Raw genomic sequence first — 20,783 nt, forward strand, 5'->3', positions numbered from 1 at the left:
AAGAAGCCAGCCACTGCCTGAATTTGGTTCCTATAATGCAATGCCTTGTCCAAGCAATGAGGTTTTGTTGTGTTGTTCTGAAGCGAGGCACTGGCTGAAGCATCTTCCCAAGTCCAGTTACACAATTCCTCTGACTGCACTTCCAGAAGGAAGTCAGCAGAACACCATTTTGCTCCATTTTCTTTTGGGCATTGTAGGAAACACAGAAAGAAGGCCACATGCTTTAAGCTAGCTTGCTTTGAGCTCTCTTCTCCCTACTGCTCTCCTTGCAGCACTACAACAGGTACAATGCATGGAGCACTGACAGATGCCTCACAGCCCTGTGGGACTGCAGTCATGCATCCTCAGCATCCCTAGGCAGAAAACAGCATCCATACAATAGTTCCTACAATTTAGCTACAACGCTGGGTTTCTGGCTTTACAGATCAGACCAAATTACCACAGGATGTCCAGGAGCTAGAGTAACTAATTGCATTAAGACATAAGAGCATTGACACAGAGCTGTTTCTTACCTGGCTGGTTCCCACAGAAGGACCGACTGCCTTTGGCCCCATAGGCTGGGCTTTCTGGATGTAGCAAACTGCTTGGTCACCTTTTAAATGAAAATTTCCAGGCACATCGTATTAGAGAAGCATAATTCAAGTATGTTGAGTTCATGAGACCAGCTGTGGCCATGGCATCTAGTTTTACAACACCCAAGTAAAATCAGTTCCAGAGCCAAGAGCACCTTTTCTGCTATTACAAATTGCAGCTTCTTCCCCCTTCCACCACTACTTATATAAAGTTGTATTTCAATATAAGCAAAGCAGCTATTACTCTACTTTCTTTGCCCCATGCTTTGTGGCAGAGCATCTTTTTTTTACTTTGCCCCACTACCAAGAGATTACAGATCAACAGCTTGAACACAAACCAGGACATTTAATTCTTTATTTTGACAAACAACAACTTCGAATGAGATCTGCAGCAAAAAGTCACACATGACTCAGCCTCAGGGAGCAGGTATGGCATGACAGGGTGTACTTGCTAGTCCAGTTTGTATTACCATAAGCAGCCTGCCTACTTCTAGGGACCCTCTGCTTCAGTCACATGAGACAATCCCTACAGTGAGGCATGCAGATGGCACATGCCAAATCTGTCAATACAGTACTCTAACCAAGTCTAGAAAAACCTCAGTACAGGTCGGACACTGATGTGCATCTGCAGCCTCTCTCTCTGAAGCCACAGTTATACCTCATCAGTACTGTTTGTTTGTGGTTTTTCCTAAATCACTGACTCTCAAGATGTTACCCTGTCTTGCCTTATCCAAGGGAAGAGGCAAGTTTATTAGCATACGGTAAAGCCACTGGGCTTCACTTTGTCCAGATGTTGTTCTCTCATCGTACAGTATTTGCTTTCTGGGAAAACCTGCGCTAACAGGACACGCTCAGACAAAAGGAAATAATTTCCTTGCTGCTACAGGGTCAGGAAAAATGACCCCATGAGACAGTTAATGAGCACCTGATCATGTCCTGCCAGCCCCCAGCAGACCCTGCCCCAGGCTCCAGTGTGAGGAAGTACTCATGGGGTGGACAGGCGGTCACACCCTTAGTGGCGACCTATCTGCACAAGCAGAAATGCCAACTGTCTCAGAAACAATTCCTTTCCAGGCCAGCTCTCCAGGGGATGGCACAGTGCTCTTCCACTACTGTTCTGTCTGCTCCTCCAGGCTGTAGTTTTCTTGCTGCAGCACTTCCTGTCTGATAAAACCCAAACTCAAGGCAAAAAGGATTATAAAAAACAGCAGTCAGATGCCATTTAAGTTCACATACTATAAAAGTGTCTTAAAAATACTGTGTTCAGTAAAAAATATAAACTGGTATTTTATCCCTTATTTCTATTAAAAACCTTGGGAAATTACAAGTTCTGTTTCCAACAAGATATAGAAAAACACTTAAGCATCCACATGCTTTCAGAATAATGCTATCAGTGTTCTGATGTATATATTTAACACGGCTCAACTTTTAAAATGAGTCATTAAAATCAAAGCTTTGAAATTGAGCTCACAATGAAAAATAAATATAGGCTCATCTTCATGTCATACAGGTTCATCCTTTCCCTCCCCTGATAGTAGAGTCTTTGTTAAAAGACAACAAACATGAGAAGTCACATTAAATTATGAGAAGAGCCACCAGGAAACCATGTCTCTGATCATGAAGTTACTTGTCCATTTTTATCTGTTTCTGGGTTTGGTCACAGGCAGTTGCTGCACAGATACAAAATGTGTCTCTGAGTCTAAAAACCGGCTGCTCTGAGCCACGATCAAGGTGCTTAAAGGACTTCTGACTTGGAGATCCATTTGCTGATTGATGGACATCCTTCGGCATAGTCACCATGGCAAAATGTCCATGAACAGAAAGAGAAGACCAGTGTGGGTTTTGCACAGAGCGACCTCCTAGTGGCAGCAGCTCGCAGCAAAGAGCTCACAAGGCATTCAGAAACACTGCACAGTCCCTTTGCATCTTCATTAGGCTGTTTTGTCTACAAAGAGTGGCCTTCATTAACTTTGTGCTGTCACGGTACCTAGAGATTGTCTGGTCAGCTCACACGGGTTAGTCCTGAGCTCTGCTACCCGATGTTCAGATATAAATACTCTGGACAGCATTTCCAGTTCTTTTAAGAAATCCTGTAACAGATACAAACCAAAGAACCCTTATTAACAAGTGCCAGCCAAGATGCTTCCTTCATTTTTCTAGTTAAGAACTTTACATGGTTAGCACATGTTGTTGATGGTTTTCCAGTGCAAAAACACAGACAAGCTACACAATTGATTGCAAAGACGAATGCCTGTAGGTGTACACGTTCAGTCTCCCTCTAGCCCCCACACCCTTCTCAGGGAAGGTCACTGCCACAGTTTGAATTGTTAAGCATCTCCAATATGCAGGTGCTCACCAGCCTTCAAATACCACCCATTTTTAGCAGGGAGCTGGGCGGTTTTCCACATTTTGACTCTGGCTTGAACAGTCGAGTGCTCTCACATTCTTGTGGTAGGAGGCAAAGAGGTATAGATGCAAGTCTGCTCAGTTAAGATCTTTTCCAACATTGCCATTCTCAGCTGGAACATGGCAGACCCATTTAGGCTAGAGTGGAGTGCTGGTAACCATGCCAACTGGTCTCCAAACTGTGATACAACTTTCTTGGCACTGTTTGCACTGCAGGGGCAATGGTGGGATTCACACAACCATAGCTTTCAGCCAAGCACTAGTAACAGAAACAAGGCTGTTGGAAGCTAGTCCTGCTGCTGCATTAAGCAGGAACTATAGACAGGGAAGGTTATGGGCTTCATCTACATAAAACATAACTACAAGGGCTGACTGTCAATGTAGCTTTACTTTTTATTTCACTTATTGTTCACGCACATCTCATTACTTACTGAGGGCCAAGGGAGCTCTTTGAGGCTATGCAAGCAACTCTCTATTTCACTGCTTCTCATTAGTTCATGTTCTACAAGACCACGAAGCATGAAAAGGAACAAATCCCACTGCAGAAGAGAAAAAGTATCAACAACTCAAAAAGAAACAGATTTTGTGTTCTTTATCCCTATACAATTCATGTTTTCCTGTGTGGATCAGGATGTGGAGAAAAGGAATTAAAAGATAAAGCACACTATTTATGTGGGTATGGCAGTGAAGGACACCAAAAAGCAACATCCAAAATGAGTGCAAAATCCCGTAAGTTCATATATTTCTTCGTACCATAAAGTCTCCAAATTTCTAATTCTTGGTTTCCAAACACATCAAGTAATTAACTCTTGTGTGTTCAGGAACAGCTTGAAATATTCTTTACTTCCCTTCTGAAATAAGCTGGTTTTTTATCCTGCAATGAGCCAGGGCAATTTTCAGATTCACAGCTGGGGATCTCATAAGGTAACACTGAATCAGCCCTCAATCTCCCCAGCCAAATGGGCCGTTTTGCCATTTGTTCATTAAACTGTTCCTTCCTGACAGCCCCCCAGACAGGTATCAAACACTGACAAGTTGTGTGCAGCCCTCTCTTCCTCTGCCCCTGAAAAAACAACATTAGCTAGCAGCTGACCAAATCCTGCTGGCCTCATTCACACAAGCCATCAGTTAACAATGAGGGCAGGCTCATGCAGAACTCCTGCATGAACATATCAGACCAGACTGCATAACTGGCACCTCCACAGACTGGAATAAGCTTTACCTCTCGCTGTTTAACTTCTGCAAGATAACCAATGTTCTTCTTGCTGAACATTAGATGCACAGGAACAGGTGTCCCAAAGTCCTCCTTCCAGACAGAAAGCAGGAGTTTTAGAAGCCCATAGGTGGGATTATTCTTCACACGCAGCCTCTCAGAAGTCTTCTCTGGGGACTTGATCCTGGGACGCAGAGGGACACGATCTGAAACTAAGGGACAGAAGAAAAGTGAACTTCTATAGCTGCATGTTTTCCTTTTATAGTCATCATCTTGGTCCAACAGCACATTTTGAGCTGGCATCACTGAAGTAATAACGCTTAGTGAGTGTAACCGAGGAAACATGAGAGGAATGGAGTTTAGAAACATGGAAAATTATGGGCTTTGAAACTATAAAAACAAGTGTTACATAGGAAGAGATTCATATTACTCAGATAAAGAATACCATTTGGTTGACATATAGCCCAAGTCTTGAAGGTGACTGACTAAATAGAAGTCAGATATTCAATAAAAAAAGGACCCAGGTGTTACTCCAAAGGAGAGTAACACAATAAGACAACATTTAAATCCATAAACAAATCAAATAGCTGTTGACTATAATGTAAAGTTGTATACAAAGGAAACTGAAGCTGAACACTGTTTAACTGCAGCTAAACATAAAGAGAAGACACCAGATCCTCCTTGGTACAGTCTGATGGAATGAGGCAGGTTTATACTGCTGCCCCTCAGAATGAAATTTCACCATATTCAGATGTGAACCGCTTTCTGAAAGAATGAATCACGTATAAAACTTCTTAGGGAGGTTCTAACCCCAGAAAATTAGAAGGTTGCCCGGAGGGAAAAGACCTGCATCCAGATCACTAGCTCCCACTGAGAAAAATACTGTGTTTAACACACTGGAGCAAGGGGGAGAGAAAGAAACAAAACAAAAAGATACGCTACAAAAATGCTCGCAGAAGTCATAATACACAGAAAACAAGCCACTTCCATTCCTAAAAAAGCCATAAAAACATAGATAATAGGCCTTTTAGCCTTTTAGGGGGAAAAAAACAAAACAAATCTAAACCCAGAGCCATAACTTTTCAGAGACAGAAATACTGGAAAGCATATCACATATTTAAATGAAGATATCAATAAATAAAATAAATAAAAACCAACGGAGATGTGAATAAGGACACCAGATCTGAAGGATGGTTAGTCACTTATGATGCTGTTTTGCAGAAGGTGGAAAGGAGGAAGAGCAACCACCCAAACTGACAGAAAAAAAACCCGCAAACTAAATAACACCAAAGAGAATCAAACATCTGTGAGTTCTAAATAATGGAATCTCTGACCCCAAAGATTTAAGAGAACTGTAATAACAGATTTGAATCTTAAATAGCTTATCATGACTGACTTACCCAGCAAAGAAGCCAACTCAACCGTGCATTTTGCCAGCTGCTGTTCTGATGTGGGACACATGAACTGGAAAACACAAAACACAGTTGTATCGTCCTCACACTGCAGACTGGACAAAACAGGGCTTCACAAGGGATAAAAATATCAGAGAAGAACAGGCAATTTACAGCAACAGGCACAGAGCTGTAATCAGGAAGCCATTAAAGACTGAAAAGACAAGAAAAGATCAGATATGAAAAGGGGATCCACAAAAGGACAATTTTAAGTAACAAGCAAATCTACACAGTATGAAAAAATGCAGTGCAACTTTGTCCCATTTGAACTCAGACAAAAAAACATTCCACTGAACTCAACTGTCAGGCAAGGCAAAGTAACAAGTTTACAGGTATGAACACAGCTCAAGGTGGCCCAAGGGGATGTTTTTGTTGCTTTTTGTACTACTTCTACCTTTCTGCATCGAAGTGTCTCACTCAGTCTTCCCAGCAAGCACTCCAGCCAGATGCAGTCGATCACTTCACCCTCATCCCGTGGGCCCACAGCAACACAGAGCACATCCTTGATGAAAGAAGACAGCAGTAATTTACATATTAGTATCCTGCACTTCCACGAACATATCTTTGGAGGCAACAGAGCAGTTCATAGATTTTACACTTGTGTTTACACACTTTACACACTAGTTCTTGTGTCCCCATAAAAAAGAATTGCTTGGATCTAAGGCTGAAATGAAGTCCATTCCATTACCTTCTTTTAAGATATTCTGATTCTCCTTAGTTACAGCTGAATGAAGGTGCAGATGCAGACTGGCAAAAATCTTTCAGATTTGTAGATTCATCTGACGCTTAATTCAGTGTCAGACTCCTAGTGGGTAAGATGGGATAGTCTATCAAGCTCTACAGAACTGAAAGGACCAACAGCAAACACTCTAAATAGATGCCAGGAGGCTCTCCATAAAATGAGCAGGTCTACAAAAAAGTGGCTACTTTGATATGCTGACTCTTTAGCATAGAGTTGTATGCAACCCTCACCACACTATGGTTTCAATGCTACCCAGATCAAAGAAGCCACTGCCATGCTACCAGGAATCTTGTATTTGAGATAGTACTCCTGACCAGGGAACTCTGATCTACAGAGACAGCAAACAGGGAGATGAAAAAGAGACCTTTCCTTTGTGCTTCCTAAATGCTCATCACAACCACTTCCTTAGAACCAGAACATCCCCCTAAAAATCAAATACACACACAGAAAAACCCACACAAACAAACAAAAACCTCCAAAAAAAACCCCAAACACACACCAATGTGAAAAATAAAAATGCATTTAAGGCAAGGTGGGGATTGAACACTATGAACCTTAATCTCGTTGATGATTTGGGAGGGAAACGGAGCACAGTGCTGACAGCCTGCAGGGCAGTCCCTTCTCAACTCCAGAGCATCCTCGCTGGGCAAAGGAAGTCCTGGAACTTTCAGCATTCTGTTGAAGGTTGCCTTCACTTCTCTTTTGATAAGTGCTACAAAGAACAGGGAACAAATCCTGTTTACTTCAGCTTTTCTCTCCAGCAAGGCAGACTATTAGCCTCTCATTCTGAGGGCCATGGTGGATGAGGAAAGGACAGTTTATACTTTCAAACCTCTCCCACTCTGAGCTCCTGTTATATTTAATGGACAGAGCAGAGGTGGAGAGAGAACCTTAACTCACAGCTATAGAAAGCAGCCACCATTACCACCAGGTACCACTGGCAACTCATCTCATTTGCCATCAAAATACTTCATCAGGTTTACTGAACACAGTAGCTAAGCCGGGAAGCGATGCCAAAGCAGGAAGCTGAATCAGCGTGATCATACCAGTTCAACCACTGTGCCCATGAAAGCCATGTTTTCTACCAGAAATAAGTTTTGACCAGCATCCAAAACACTAAACTCCTGTTGCTGCAAATGGTGCTGCATATCCCTCCCCAGATTCTTGGCACAACCTCCTAAAAAAATGGGTTTTCAGAGATTCTGAAGAGTTGCCAGATCACTATTACAGAGTAGGACTACAGTTGCCTTCAGCCTGCTGAAGACACACCCAGTCCCAGAGGAGCATGTTTTACAGAAGATTTGAGAAGCATGCTGTGCATGTGGACCAGCTGTCTCTATCATACATCTGAAGTGCTGAGACAACTTCTGCCTAGATGGCATTTTCAGAAGCAGCTTTCCACAGCATTCATTCTCACCATCCTATGAACCTCCATAACTAAGAATCACTTACATGGTGCCAAGCCTGAAAAATCCCTGAAGAAGGTTCTTGGAGCTAGAAATCATTCCTCTTATTCCTAAACAAGGAGGGACAGAGCAACTGCATGCTTCCCACTACAAGAAAAATGAGTAGGACCAAGTACTTTATAACACTGGAATAAATTCTACCCTTGATCGCAAAAAGGGAGTACAAGACACAGGTTAGAAGCCTCAATTGAGGGTAAAGAGACTAACCTGCAATGTTAGCAGAAAGCCAGCCACAGGCTTTCTCAGTAGCCAGATCCACTGCAATGTCTTCTGCACAACTCAAAACCTTTACAGGGAGGATAACAAGCAATAGCAGATTTACCACCAGCCACAGCACTACAGTCAGTGAGAAGCCAGAGGGAAGTCTAGAGGGGAAAAAATGCTTAATTTTGGCACACAACATTTAAACAGAGCATCACCACCTCTGTGGAAACCACTACTCTGAGCAATAGGACTGACTTATTTTGATTTCCTGAACCTCATCAACCCCACACAAACGCCACCCAACTCTTGGTGAAGTTGATACTAAAACAAAAGCATTATCCTTGCAAAGTAATTTAACTTATACAGCATTCAACTATTGGCTAGAGCATCACTTCAGCCGGAATATCCAAGGCAGCCTCGCAGAGGTGAGCTCTTCCTCCTATTAATGAGGCATCAATGATTCCATTGACTTAAGTCATTAAGGGATAAGTGAAGTAACAACCAGTAAAATGGTAATGACCCAGACCTTTAGTAAGTTTTAGTGAGAATACATACTGCTGCAGATGTCTCTTCTGGCAACAACACCCTTACCGCCTCAGGACCTTTCTTTTTGCAAAATCTGCAAGAAAAGAAAGAAAATGTGCCGCAGGATTAGTCAAAGTTCTCGGACAGCACTCAGAGGTTCATTAATGCATCAACTTTCACACACTCTCTTACAGTCAAAACCAGTTGGAAGACTGCAGTGAAACAACTCAGACTAAAAGAACCAGACAAGGAAAGAGCAATTGCTAGCTACCAAGCTGCAATATTCAGATTTCCAAAGACGGAGAGATAAAAGAGCTGCAGCGGATGTCCATTTGGAGTTGGCTGCAGGGGGACACATAGCACCTTTATTCATTCCTACAAATATGGCATTAACTGGCTGGAGGCACAGCAGTCACTCTAAGAAGAGCAGAGGCCAGGGTTTATAATTACCAGAACCGGAGCAGGCCAAGCCAAATTAGGCTTACTCATTCTGTAGTAAGAAGAGAAGGGAAGGCACAAGTTTAAATAACTTTTCCTCCTTACTCTCTGCCTTTGATGAGTGCCTGGGCCCCTTCCTCATAGAGATGAGTGCACACATCTTCAAGCAGCTTGTCATGATTGGCATCATCCTCCTTCACTTTATCCTGCAACATGACTTCAGCCCTTTGAACCAACTCTGCTACCAGTGTTGCTCTGTAAAAAAACAAGAACAATCTCACACACTGAAATCAGTATAATCAATAGCAGTGCACACTGTTACCAACTGGTTTCCCCTATTTAGGAGGATACCCATCTCGGATGCAATAAACCACTCTGCTAAAAAAGAATTAATTACACTGCATTTAATACTGCATCATCTCCTTTTTGTAAGGAGGAAGGCAGCAATGAAGGTATCAAGACCAAAGAGTCAGAAGCCTTTAGGTTTTAATACAAAAATATGTGGTTTCTAACCACGTATGTGGTATCTTTTCTGGCAGCAATACCCTTACGCTCTCAGTGGACAGTAGTCAGAAGTTCAAAGATATCAACAGCAGCCCACTACCACCACCAGCATTCCGTATGGGCTGATACTGTTTAATGTCTGTAAGTTGGACAACAGGACAGTACAAACTCTCAGCAAGCATATGAGTGATATCTTAGGCATGGGCTGCCATTCAAAAGGACTGAGAGGGCAGAGGAAGGGGCTGACAATGGGGTGGTGACTGTGCACCTGTACAGGCTGGGGTCTACTGGCTATGGAGCAGCTCTGCAGAAAAGGATCTGTAGTTCCCAGTAGGCAAGCCAAATGAGTCAGCAGTGTCCAAAGAAGGCCACCCTTAAACTAGGCTGATGTTTGCAACAGGGAAGCCAGCAAGTCAAGGGAAATTACTCCTTCCCTTGCCACTGCAAAGCTGCATTTGGAGTAATGTGTCCATCTTTGGAACACCAGTATGAGAAAACCACAGACAATTCATGTGGCTCTGAAGAAGAAACGAAAAAAAATCATTTAGGTAGATGGGATGCTGGAACACATGACCTACAAGGAGACTGGAGAAGATGGTTTCACTTGGCCTGGAGAAGAAAGGAAGGTGAAAGAAGGGTTACAGAGAAGACAGAACAAGACTCTCCCAGGAAGTTTTCAGCTAAAGGTTGACAGGCAACACACAAGCTGCCCACAAGGGAAATTCTGGTAAGATATAAGGAAATAGTTTTCACAAAGCCTGGGAAAATTAAGCACTGGGACATGGCACGAAGAGGCTGCTGAGTCCCCATCAGATTTTCACACCTCGAGTGGAAAAGGTGGCAAGCAACCTGATCTATCTTGAAAGCTGGCCTCGCTCTGAGGCAGTTTGGATCAGATGACCTCCAAAGGTCCCTTCTGACCCAAGATTTTCCTATAGCAAGAGCATTCTGAAAGTAACATGAAAGAGCTATCAAATCTCAAAATGCATTACTGTGTTCACATTCCAAATGTTCCACAGTCATACAGCTGTCCTCTCTGCATCCTTTCACAATTCCCCTCTATGATGGCAATCATATGCTGCTGGACCTCACTATCACAGTCTTATACAGCCTTGGTGTTCTGCTATCCAGCATACTCTGAGGGAAGCTTTCCTTCCCCCCCATACACACAATTTTAAAGGATCAACTCTTTGCTTCATTAGTGTAAAGTTACTTCTTAAGTTACAGAACAGATCACCAGCACTTACTTGATATGCTTAACACAGTTGGATCCCACCCTCTCTGCCACAAATTCAACTGTTCTGCGTAGGGAGGGAGGCTGGTTGTGGAAGAAGGCCTGTTCCAACTCTACCTGTTCAAAAGAAAAGTGCTAGAATTGAGTAAAGGACTCTACCCATATCCTCCTCTCCTCAACACAGGAATGGACAGAACTTCTATCTGGAATTGTGCTGAAAGGAACACAATTTCCCTATGCTACAACCTTCTTCTACTGTAGCATTCAGCATCCCTGTCAAATATTTGTTCCCTATTTCCTTCTAACCATTCAACCCAAAGCTCATTATCAGGGTTTATGACACTACAAAAGTGAATGCCTAGTAAAGGGAAGAATGGGAGTGTTCTGACAGCACCTACTAGTAGTGAGTCACCACATAGGGTTTGTTTCTTGAAAGAAAGGATCTTCTTTTAACTATAGGCTGGTAATCCTTGTAGGGTCATACACAGTTCATTCTTTCAGTGAAGGTGTGGCTACAATCTAACCAAAACAGAGTATCGGAAACATACCAACATTTTACATTAACAAAGAGGCAGACAGAAACAGGCTAGTTGTTCCAATTGCAAGAATGCTTCATAGAAGCATAGAACGGTTTGGGCTGAAAGGGACCTTAAAGCTCATTCAGTTCCAACCCCTCTGTACAGGCAGGGGCAGCTTCCACTAGACCAGGTTGCTCCAAGCCCCATCCAGCCTGGCCTTGAACACTGCCAGGGATGGGGCAGCCACAGCCTCCCTGGGCAACCTGTGCCAGGGCCTCACTACCCTCACAGAGAAGAACTTCTGCCTAATATCTAATCTAAATCTCCCCTCTTTGAGTTTACTGAAAGATCTCAACACCCACATGGTATCCCAACCACATGACTTTAACAGAAGAATGAGGAGTAAGGATACTTGACCGTTAAACACAACATTCCCTGCTGCCTAGGCCCATGCTTTTCTTTCCCTGTCATTAGGACACCACTGTGTACCCCACCCTCACACCAGCAGTTTCTCCTGACCTGCTTCCCCTTGTGATCCCCTGATTTCATTACCTGCAGTTTCCTCTGTGTGACAGAAGCTTTGGGTGCCAAGGACTCTGCAGCTGTGGGAGTGATTTTCCTTATAAAGCCACCATTTTTTGCTCCACTACCAGCCACAAAAGAGGCAAGTAGTTTCCGCAGCTCCCCTGTACAGAAGAACATGCAAAAGCAGTCATTGTCCCCATAGGCAAGGGAATAAACCAAAACTCATGAGAGATTTTCAAGTTGTCAGTGCTATTTCCAGAGCAGATTCTCTCAGCGTCAGTCAAACAGAAGTTTCAGAAACGCAGAGGGACATTCCACACATTTAACTGGCAGAGCACAGCAAAGCAGGAGAGGCTCCTGAGATAAAATAGGAGGCTTCCAAAAAGCTTTCTGGCACAAAGGAGGACTTGCTCAGAAGGATTAGGAAGCAGTCGTTTCTATGCACCCCTTTCAGCATGGCAAGCAGGAACTGTAAAGTCCACAAGGACAACAAGGCAAGCAGAGTTACACACAATTCCAATAGGGTCAGGAGAAAATACCTGGAAAAAAGCTTGAAGACACATTCAACCCCTAGATTTCATGATGCAGGTTTACCACAGTTTTCCTAGCAGCTAAATCCCAAGAAGCAGAGCACCACCCCACCATCTGGGACTCTATTGTCTAGAGAAGGATTTCACCAGTGGCAGTCAGATACCAGGAAAAAGATCTCAAACAACCACCTGATAAAGCACCAGGGCATAAAAGAATTCTTTCCCTCTGCCCAGCACCAGAAATATTCTTAAGGATCAAGGCATTCCTCACAATACAAACACCTCTCCCTACACCTAGGGATGGAAAAGTTGTATGCTTACTTCTTACAATGCTTCCTTATAGTTTATGAGAGAATTAGTCCCCCTGTCCCTCTGCATTCAAGCTCTGTAGATCAACTACCCTGACTGTGTAGCCTCCCTTCCCCAGCTTCTATTGACAGCTGCATGAGTTTCTGCAATACAAGTGAAATACAACTACAAGGTTGATTCATACACAACTGAGACCTGAAGTTGTGTGGAGGAGTAAGAAAGATGATCCAAGGACTCACAATACCAAAAGACAAATATAAATAAATATTTAAAATATTAATAAATATATACTAATACATTTTATTTTTTTAGCAAATATAAATAAAATACTCACCAAGATAGGGACAGCAGGTATAAAGTAGCTGCTGATCCACCAAGGGTACAGAGTCCTGGTGAGAAAAGGAAGGAAATGCTGAAAGGACACAGCAGGAAACAGTCTTCAGCAAGTCAGAAATCCCATATGCACGGAAGCAGGCAGGTTTCACAGCTGCCTTTCCATGAAAACAATAAAAATAGCTGGATTCCAAATCCACAGTAAAATTAGAAAATCTGCAGCCCAAGCGTTCGGTCCAGCCCTGTAACACACAATGAGCACTCTACATGCAGTTAGTGTAGCTCAACCTTTCCTTCTGACCACTGCCAAAGCCCAGCTGAAAACTGATGGTTACAAAGTGGAACCAGGACTGCTGCCACAGCTGCTACTCATGAAAGAGAAACCTACCCATGGAGGAGAATAAATGTGGCACATCTGCTATATGCATTACACCTCCACAGGTGTCTCCATCACCCAGACTCACTCGAACTGCACTGTGGAGTAATGTCATCCTAGTATTACACAGTACAGCCAGAGGCATAGGGGAAAAGCAACTTCAGACCACATCCACATGGGCAGTGTGCACTCATTTTGGAGGGTTAGGGGGGTACCAAACCCAACAATAAAAAGCAATCCTCCAGCATAATTGGGCACCTATTCCGCAAGCCATTGCAGCAGATGAGACGGCTCTGCCTGACAAAAGCCCCAGAGCTGTAACACACGCAGTTTACAATCCAGGATGCAACGCAATTGAGGTACTTGGACAAACTGGGGCATCACATCCATTGGCCTATGTATGCTCAATGCAGCTGCATTGAAGCCAAGTTCCTGATAAAATCTGAAACTCCTGAGTACATGGTAGGTCCACCCTCATCAACAGATTGAGAGGACATGCTACTGCTCTAACTCACCAAAGCCTGAGCAGATGTCACAGTATCCATCATCAACCGCTCCTGCTTGACATCAGTGGTAAAAAACAACTCTTCAGGGACTGATGGAACCTGAAACAAAACTCCCAGCAGTTACAACCCAAACAGCAGTCAGTAACTTACACCATTTCTGAAAGAGAACAATAAAATGTTATCAACCTCCCCCCCCACCAAAAAAACAGCTAGTGCTAACGACCCTCTCTGCCCTAGAAGAGTCTTTCCTTAAAATTAAAGACTTAGTTTGATCACAGTAACATAAGCCACCTTCCTTACCCTCACTTACAGCATCTTGTACCTTTCCAACAGGTTCCTGCTAAGCAGTTACCTTATTTTCAACTGGAGGCAAAAAAGGGATTTTTGAAGTTCACCACATACCACCCCTTTATCAGACAAAAATTCCCCAGTAATTCAAGGCTGCCAGCTAGCACTCCATCTTTGCACAAGAGCTTCCAATTCTAACAGGAATCAGCTGACAATTTAATTACAAGGATGCAGATTTTTAAGTACAGAATGTATTTCAGCAGCAATTACAGTTCCTATTGTGAAGAAAATATATCTTGCTTCAAAGAATTCCACTAAAGGAAAGTAACTCTCCATTAGAATACAGAGGATTCTTTAATCCATTTAAATACTATTTTCTATTGAATTCTGTGTCCTGCTTTTTCTTTAGGGAAGAAATGTGTCCAGAAGGAGACTCTACCTGAAAAAGCCAACCCAGAACTGCAAGGATCAGCAGCTTGTTGAGGAAACTCATCTCCTTATCTTCAGAAAGGACCATTAACCTGCCAGGCAGCAAAAGCAGCAAGAGAGTGTTTGATTTCAGTAGCTCTATTTTCATCACAAAAAGAATTCCCAAACCACTCACTTTCTAATTATTCTGTCGCCATGTACACATTCCTTATTTGTCTGTCTGACCAGTGGAGAGCAAGCTCTACCTTTTTGTACATATGCATCTGAATAACATGCTGCTCTAAGAAAAGACTGTATTAGGTAACTCTCAAGAATGCGCCTCATGTATATTAAAAGAAAACTAGGGCATTAATTAGTCATAGGAGACCCTGTAGGTTTAAGGTTGAAATTCAAGGTTTTAAATTCACAGCTGCCAAATGCAGAATGAGTGAACACGGATTTAAAGAATGTTGTTTACTTAATGGAAAACCACATATTTAAATTAAATATTAATCTCTGAGTTTAGGATGTGCTCCCTTTGCAGCTTTCTGTAAGATAGAAGTAGTTCTCTAAGAATCCCACACTAGGGAGAGTGTGCATTCTCAAACACCAGGCACCTCAACTAAGCAAGCAGACCTTCACAGGAAAGTTCTTAACAAGTATCCTTTCCCAGGCTCTTACCTGTATACCTGCTGCAAGAGACAAAATACTTTCCTGTAGTAATCAAGGAAAGGAGCAATATGATCCACAAGGGAAAGGTACTCCACAATCCAAGGAATAGTGAGGATGGAACGATGATCCTGAATAGATTGTCTCAGAAGCTTCAATACATCCAGTACAGGCAGGGTCTTAATGGACAACAGAAGTCAAAGCAGCAGCTTCAAGTTACCTTTTGATACTTAATCAATTAAGGAAAACTTAATCTATATTTTGACTTTTCTTCCTAGGATTTCATCTTCTGTACAAATAAGAGGTGACTTCTGGGCTAACAAAAACCAGGAACTAGTTTCTTTGTCCTTCTTTGCACATGAGCAGAGGTAAAAACCACACTGATGGCAACCAGAGGTCCCACTGGGACTTTCAAAATAAGGGCTATAAGTCTGACTACATACAAGTGAAGCCAAGGTCTAACCCCTGTCTCCTTGCATTCAGTATGACATAATGTGAGGAGATGGGTGTGAAACTAAACCAAAAATATTCTTGGTAGCTGGATTTTATGCTATAAATACAAGTCTTCTTAGCTAGGTCAGAGCGCTGGTATGACAAACCCAGATTAGCAGAAATAATAGAAGACTGAGCACTTCACCATCATTCTTTTCTAGCTTCCACAAACTCCTCTGTCTTTTGTTCCCAACCCCAGGATATGCAGTAGGAGCACAGAACAGAACGACATCATCACAGGAACCACGGGCTTGCTCTGAAAGGGCATAACTATTCATAATCCCCTCCTGGGATTAGAAAACCTGCCTGTCAAGCATAAAGTCACACTGGATTTTTTTAGAAGAGTTTGGTTTCTTACTTGGTTTCTCAAGGCTACTGCAGAGTCTTGCAAGTCTCTAGTTGGTTGCTCCACAGCGCGATATGGCAAGAAAACAAGAAATCCCAGGAACTTGGCGAGGAGTCGCAGGCTTAACAGGACCACAGTGAAACGCTTCTTTTCATCCTGAAATGAAAAAAAAAAAAACCAAGCTGGGGCAATGCTACCCTAAACTGGCAAAGCAGCTATCAACAGAAAACTTCCACTCCCTTCATGTAAAAGGACCACATATCTTCATCACTGCTTTTAATAAAGGTAATTTTCCAAAATACATATTTATCAAGCATTTTAAATTGCTTCTGCCTCCACTGCTTCACTTGCAGCAAGAACAAACTAATTCAAGAGCTTTCTAAAACAAGCAGCTGCTGAATTACATCTTCATATTAACAACTTCGGAGTCAATGAGACAGCAGAGAGCTGGTATCATGTTGCCTCCTTCATACCATTACTGCTGTGCAAGTCTTCATGAACCTTTGGCTGCTACTTTGCCAACAGACTACAAACTGTAACACCTCTGACAGGGACAGCTGATTGAAGAAACAGATATAAACAGGGCTGACTACAAATTCATTCTAACTAAGATCTTCATACATGGAAAAGCAACAAGGAGCTACTGCACCTGAGTGCAACAACTGGACTCGTTACTTCATGGATCTAACACAGGGTACAAACATCCTAAAAAGAGGCTCTCGCCTTCCAAACTATTGTGCATCATCTCTTATGACACCATTCTATGAAGCACCCTGAAGCATGCAAGTAAACAGCAAGGGGCTCAGACATCCGTAACAAAGTTGCAAAGTTACAACAAAACTAAATGAAGAAGCTTTTGTAAATACAGCAGTAAAAACTCCAGGCAACTCACAATCAAGCCAGTAATTCTTTGGACACTGGAACAGCTTGAGGAAATTCCTGCCAGGTGTGTTTGCAAAAAAACGAGCATACCTGCTCATCCATATCTGCTTCCCCATCACTGTGCTCATGCTCCACCAGAGTAAGGCCATTCAGTTCAAGTATCTTCAGGCACAGACTATCCATCAGATGCTGATTGAACTGGTAACTTCAGCAAAAGATGAAAATGAGTCAGACTGGGTTGAAAACAGCAGTAAAACCTCAACTAACATACTGCAAAATTTCACGCTTGTCTCATGAGTTGTGACAAGCATCAGCGTAACAGGCTGAGACAAGAAAGCAAAGGAAAAGTCTAGTACTGGTTAACACCCCCTTCTTTTTCACTCTTATTTTGTATTTTTTTGAACAGATGCTATTTAGTAAGTCCCAGCATAAGAATAATAATATGGATCTGTTGAAGCAGGAAGCAGTAAACTAACTGAAGATTCAAATCTCCCATAGATCACAACTCCTCCATGCTGTGGATTATGAAACACTTATTAAACAAAACCATGAACCTTTATCCTGTAACTCCTTAGCTTCATGCACTATCACACAAGAAACACTTGGCCAGCCCAGGGTCCTTGTTAGGCAGCCTTGCATGCCCTGACACTGGGAAATATTGATGGCCTGTGACAAGATATTACGGTTTTACACAAGGAAAATGACTACCATATGGTCTAGCCTAATGTAGCATACAAATACATTCCATGCCCCAGACACAACCTGCTTATTAACATGCTTACCATGCGTGTTGGCCAAGAACATCAAGTGTGGTATTATGCAGCTTAAAAACATTTCTGCTATGCTTTGTCTAGGTTACACCATGCCCCAAGCTCTCCATACAGCTCTCAATATGCTGATGTTCCCCACTTGCACACACATTCCACAAAGCAAATAGCAGCCATGACAGCTAACCTTCCTGCACTGAGGATGAAGTCCCTGAAGAACTGCTGGCACCCTGGGAATGAAGGGGGTGGACAAGGTCCTCTGATGCTCTGAGGAACAACAAATCTTTCCTGCAGCCTCTTCAGACGGCTCAGATTATCAGAACCAAGCATATTAAGGACATCCTGGTCTGGGGTGTCTCCCGAGCTTGCGCCACCACCAACCGGACCTTTACACATCTTCAGGAGACAGAAAAAGTAGGGAAGCAGAAAATTTGTAATAAGGCATCATTTCACTTCATCTCTCCCCCCACATATTCTCCCTTCTGCAAGACTTGGTCTTCAGAGTAATCCAAGCATGACCTTTTCAGGCAGCCCATGTACAGAAAATCTCTCTTCCACATGCTAAAATATGTTACCCACCCTGGCTACAAACAGGTGGCCTAGATGTCTTGATAGATTCTGACCCTATACATCTAACTCAGGCATATCTAGCAGGCTACACATGGATATGTGCAGAGAACACATCACTGGCATGGTCTTTACAAACCACTCAGTAGGAAGACCTTTAGCTCAGCCTCCAAAGACTGTGATACTGCACTATACATTCCCACACTAGGTTTTCCTGGAGTTTCCAGAGAGTTAAATAAAGTTAAAGATACGCCCGTCCCTCAAACATAAAGATACTACTAAAGGCTCAAAGAATCACTACATTGCAGTACTGTTTTATGTCTGCTTTGCTATCCAAAAGGAATTCACCAATAAGCCAGCCATTTATAGAGAATACACTGATATCTATACTTCAGTCAACAAGGTGCTTGGTGACAGCCAGCATGGCTTCACTAAGGGGAAATCCTGCCTGACCAATTTGGTGGCCTTCTATGATGGGGCTACAGAATTGATGGACAAGGGTAAAGCAGTTGGTGTCATCTACCTGGACTTGTGCAAAGCGTTTGGCACTGTACCACACGACATCCTTCTCTCTAAATTGGAGAGATATCAATTTGATGGATGGACCACTCAGTGGATAAAGAACTGGCTGGATGGCCGCACACAAAGAGTTGTGGTCAATGGCTCGATATCCGGCTGGAGACCGGTAACGAGTGGTGTCCCTGAGGGATCAGTGTTGGGACCAGTCTTGTTTAACATCTTCGTCGCTGACATGGACAATGGGACTGAGTGCGCCCTCAGCAAGTTTACCGATGACAACAAGCTGTGTGGTCCGGTTGATATGCTGGAGGGAAGGGATGCCATCCAGAGGGACCTTGACACGCTTGTGAGGTGGGCTGATGCCAACCTCACGAAGTTCAACCATGACAAGTGCAGGGTCCTACACCTGGATGGGAGCAATCCCAGGCACAGCTACAGACTGGGCAAAGAAGAGATTCAGAGCGGCCCTGTGGAGAAGGACTTGGGGGTGCTGGTCGATGAGAAAATGAACATGAGCGGGCAGTGTGCGCTCGCAGCCCAGAAAGCCAACTGTATCCTGGACTGCATCAAAAGGAGCGTGACCAGCAGGTCGAAAGAGGTGATCCTGCCCCTCTACTCTGCTTTTGTGAGACCTCACCTGGAGTATTGTGTGCAGTTCTGGTGTCCTCAACATAAAAAGGACATGGAACTGCTGGAACAAGTCCAGAGGAGGGCCACGAGGATGATCAGGGGACTGGAGCACCTCCCATATGAGGACAGGCTGAGGAAGTTGGGGCTTTTCAGTCTGGAGAAGAGAAGGCTGCGTGGGGACCTAATAGCAGCCTTCCAGTATCTGAAGGGGGCCTATAGGGATGCTGGGGAGGGACTCTTCATTAGGGACTGTAGTGACAGGACAAGGGGTAACGGGTTCAAACTTAAACAGGGGAAGTTTAGATCGGATATAAGGAGGAAATTCTTTCTTGTTAGGTTGGTGAGACACTGGAATCGGTTGCCCAAGGAGGTTGTGAGTGCTCCATCCCTGGCGGTGTTCAAGGCCAGGTTGGATGAAGCCTTGGGTGGGATGGTTTAGTGTGAGGTGTCCCTGTCCATGGCAGGGGGTTTGGAACTAGATTATCTTAAGGTCCTTTCCAACCCTAGCTATTCTATGATTCTATCTTTTCTTCCTTCATTTCTTTAAGTTACAGTGAAGTCAGATGATGCTTGAAACTGGCCAAAAAGACCCTGTAAACTACAACAGCAATACTACATAAAAAAGAGGCTGTTGCAGTGTTACACAGGAAAAAAAACTCTTTGCAGGTAATAAGCTCATGTTTCTAATCAACGTATCAGAGAACTGCATTTGATACATGTCAAAAATAATAACCATGAAGAACGAATTCTTACAGCTTATGATGTGCTCAGCACACCTTATTCCTGATTTATGCCTGATTTACACAGAGTTCATTATTACTTATCACTGATTTGTATTTCTGGAAAAGGAAGGAAATTCGCATCCCAAAACCTTGGCTCTCCCAAAAATGTTTCAATAGGAAAATCTCAAAGAAACTTGCAAGACACAGTTTGTTTTCTAGGTCAGAGGAGGATCAAATCAGCTTTGATGTGCATCTTCATTAAAAGAACAAGTAATTTACCTGGATAAGCTGCTTCTGAAAAAGCCTGGCAAAATGGCTGTGGTTGCAGGTTGCAGATAGGTGAGACATCATGGCCCTGTGAAGGAAAATCACAAAAATGCTGACTGGATCTCTGTAGTACAAAAAGAATTGTAACCTTAAACTGTATCAAAAGCATTAAATAATTGCTTTCAAGAAAGTGTTCTCCAAAGGCCACTGCAAAAAGCAAGATCTTTATAACCAGGTTTCCCATTTGCTGACCATGGAAGCAAAAATTCTCCCTGAGCACCTGCAGAGCAAACACAGGTCTGGAGTTAAACTGCTCTCTTCACTTCCTGCAATAATGCTGTTATTTAGGAAGAAAATCAACTCATTCAGCTCTT

The 20,783-nt window shown here is 43.1% G+C and overlaps 1 protein-coding gene across 5 annotated transcripts in view; it reads right to left on the reverse strand.

Annotated features, from left to right (window-relative positions):
- Window positions 1–913: 913 nt before the first annotated feature.
- The window catches only part of CDAN1 (codanin 1), a 32,823-nt gene continuing 12,953 nt past the window's right edge, over window positions 914–20,783 (reverse strand). For 3 of the 5 annotated variants that reach the window (XM_065682717.1, XM_065682718.1, XM_065682716.1), the window contains 19 exons: window positions 20,422–20,497; window positions 17,892–18,100; window positions 17,028–17,142; window positions 16,068–16,211; window positions 15,230–15,396; window positions 14,580–14,661; window positions 13,862–13,951; window positions 12,972–13,026; window positions 11,826–11,959; window positions 10,769–10,872; window positions 9,123–9,272; window positions 8,610–8,673; window positions 8,058–8,136; window positions 6,939–7,096; window positions 6,037–6,144; window positions 5,592–5,655; window positions 4,201–4,403; window positions 3,410–3,517; window positions 914–2,662 (listed from right to left, as the gene is read on the reverse strand). In XM_065682717.1, the coding sequence (XP_065538789.1) occupies window positions 2,537–2,662; window positions 3,410–3,517; window positions 4,201–4,403; window positions 5,592–5,655; window positions 6,037–6,144; window positions 6,939–7,096; window positions 8,058–8,136; window positions 8,610–8,673; window positions 9,123–9,272; window positions 10,769–10,872; window positions 11,826–11,959; window positions 12,972–13,026; window positions 13,862–13,951; window positions 14,580–14,661; window positions 15,230–15,396; window positions 16,068–16,211; window positions 17,028–17,142; window positions 17,892–18,100; window positions 20,422–20,497 (2,236 nt within the window). In that variant the 3' untranslated portion in view covers window positions 914–2,536. Of the gene's footprint in view, window positions 2,663–3,409; window positions 3,518–4,200; window positions 4,404–5,591; window positions 5,656–6,036; window positions 6,145–6,330; window positions 6,448–6,938; window positions 7,097–7,836; window positions 7,938–8,057; window positions 8,137–8,609; window positions 8,674–9,122; window positions 9,273–10,768; window positions 10,873–11,825; window positions 11,960–12,971; window positions 13,027–13,861; window positions 13,952–14,579; window positions 14,662–15,229; window positions 15,397–16,067; window positions 16,212–17,027; window positions 17,143–17,891; window positions 18,101–20,421; window positions 20,498–20,783 lie in introns of those variants that run through there. The other 2 variants (XR_010613490.1, XM_065682720.1) reach the window with 2 other exon arrangements.

This window comes from Lathamus discolor, chromosome 6 (assembly GCF_037157495.1).
Source record: "Lathamus discolor isolate bLatDis1 chromosome 6, bLatDis1.hap1, whole genome shotgun sequence".
Taxonomy (NCBI): domain Eukaryota; kingdom Metazoa; phylum Chordata; class Aves; order Psittaciformes; family Psittacidae; genus Lathamus; species Lathamus discolor.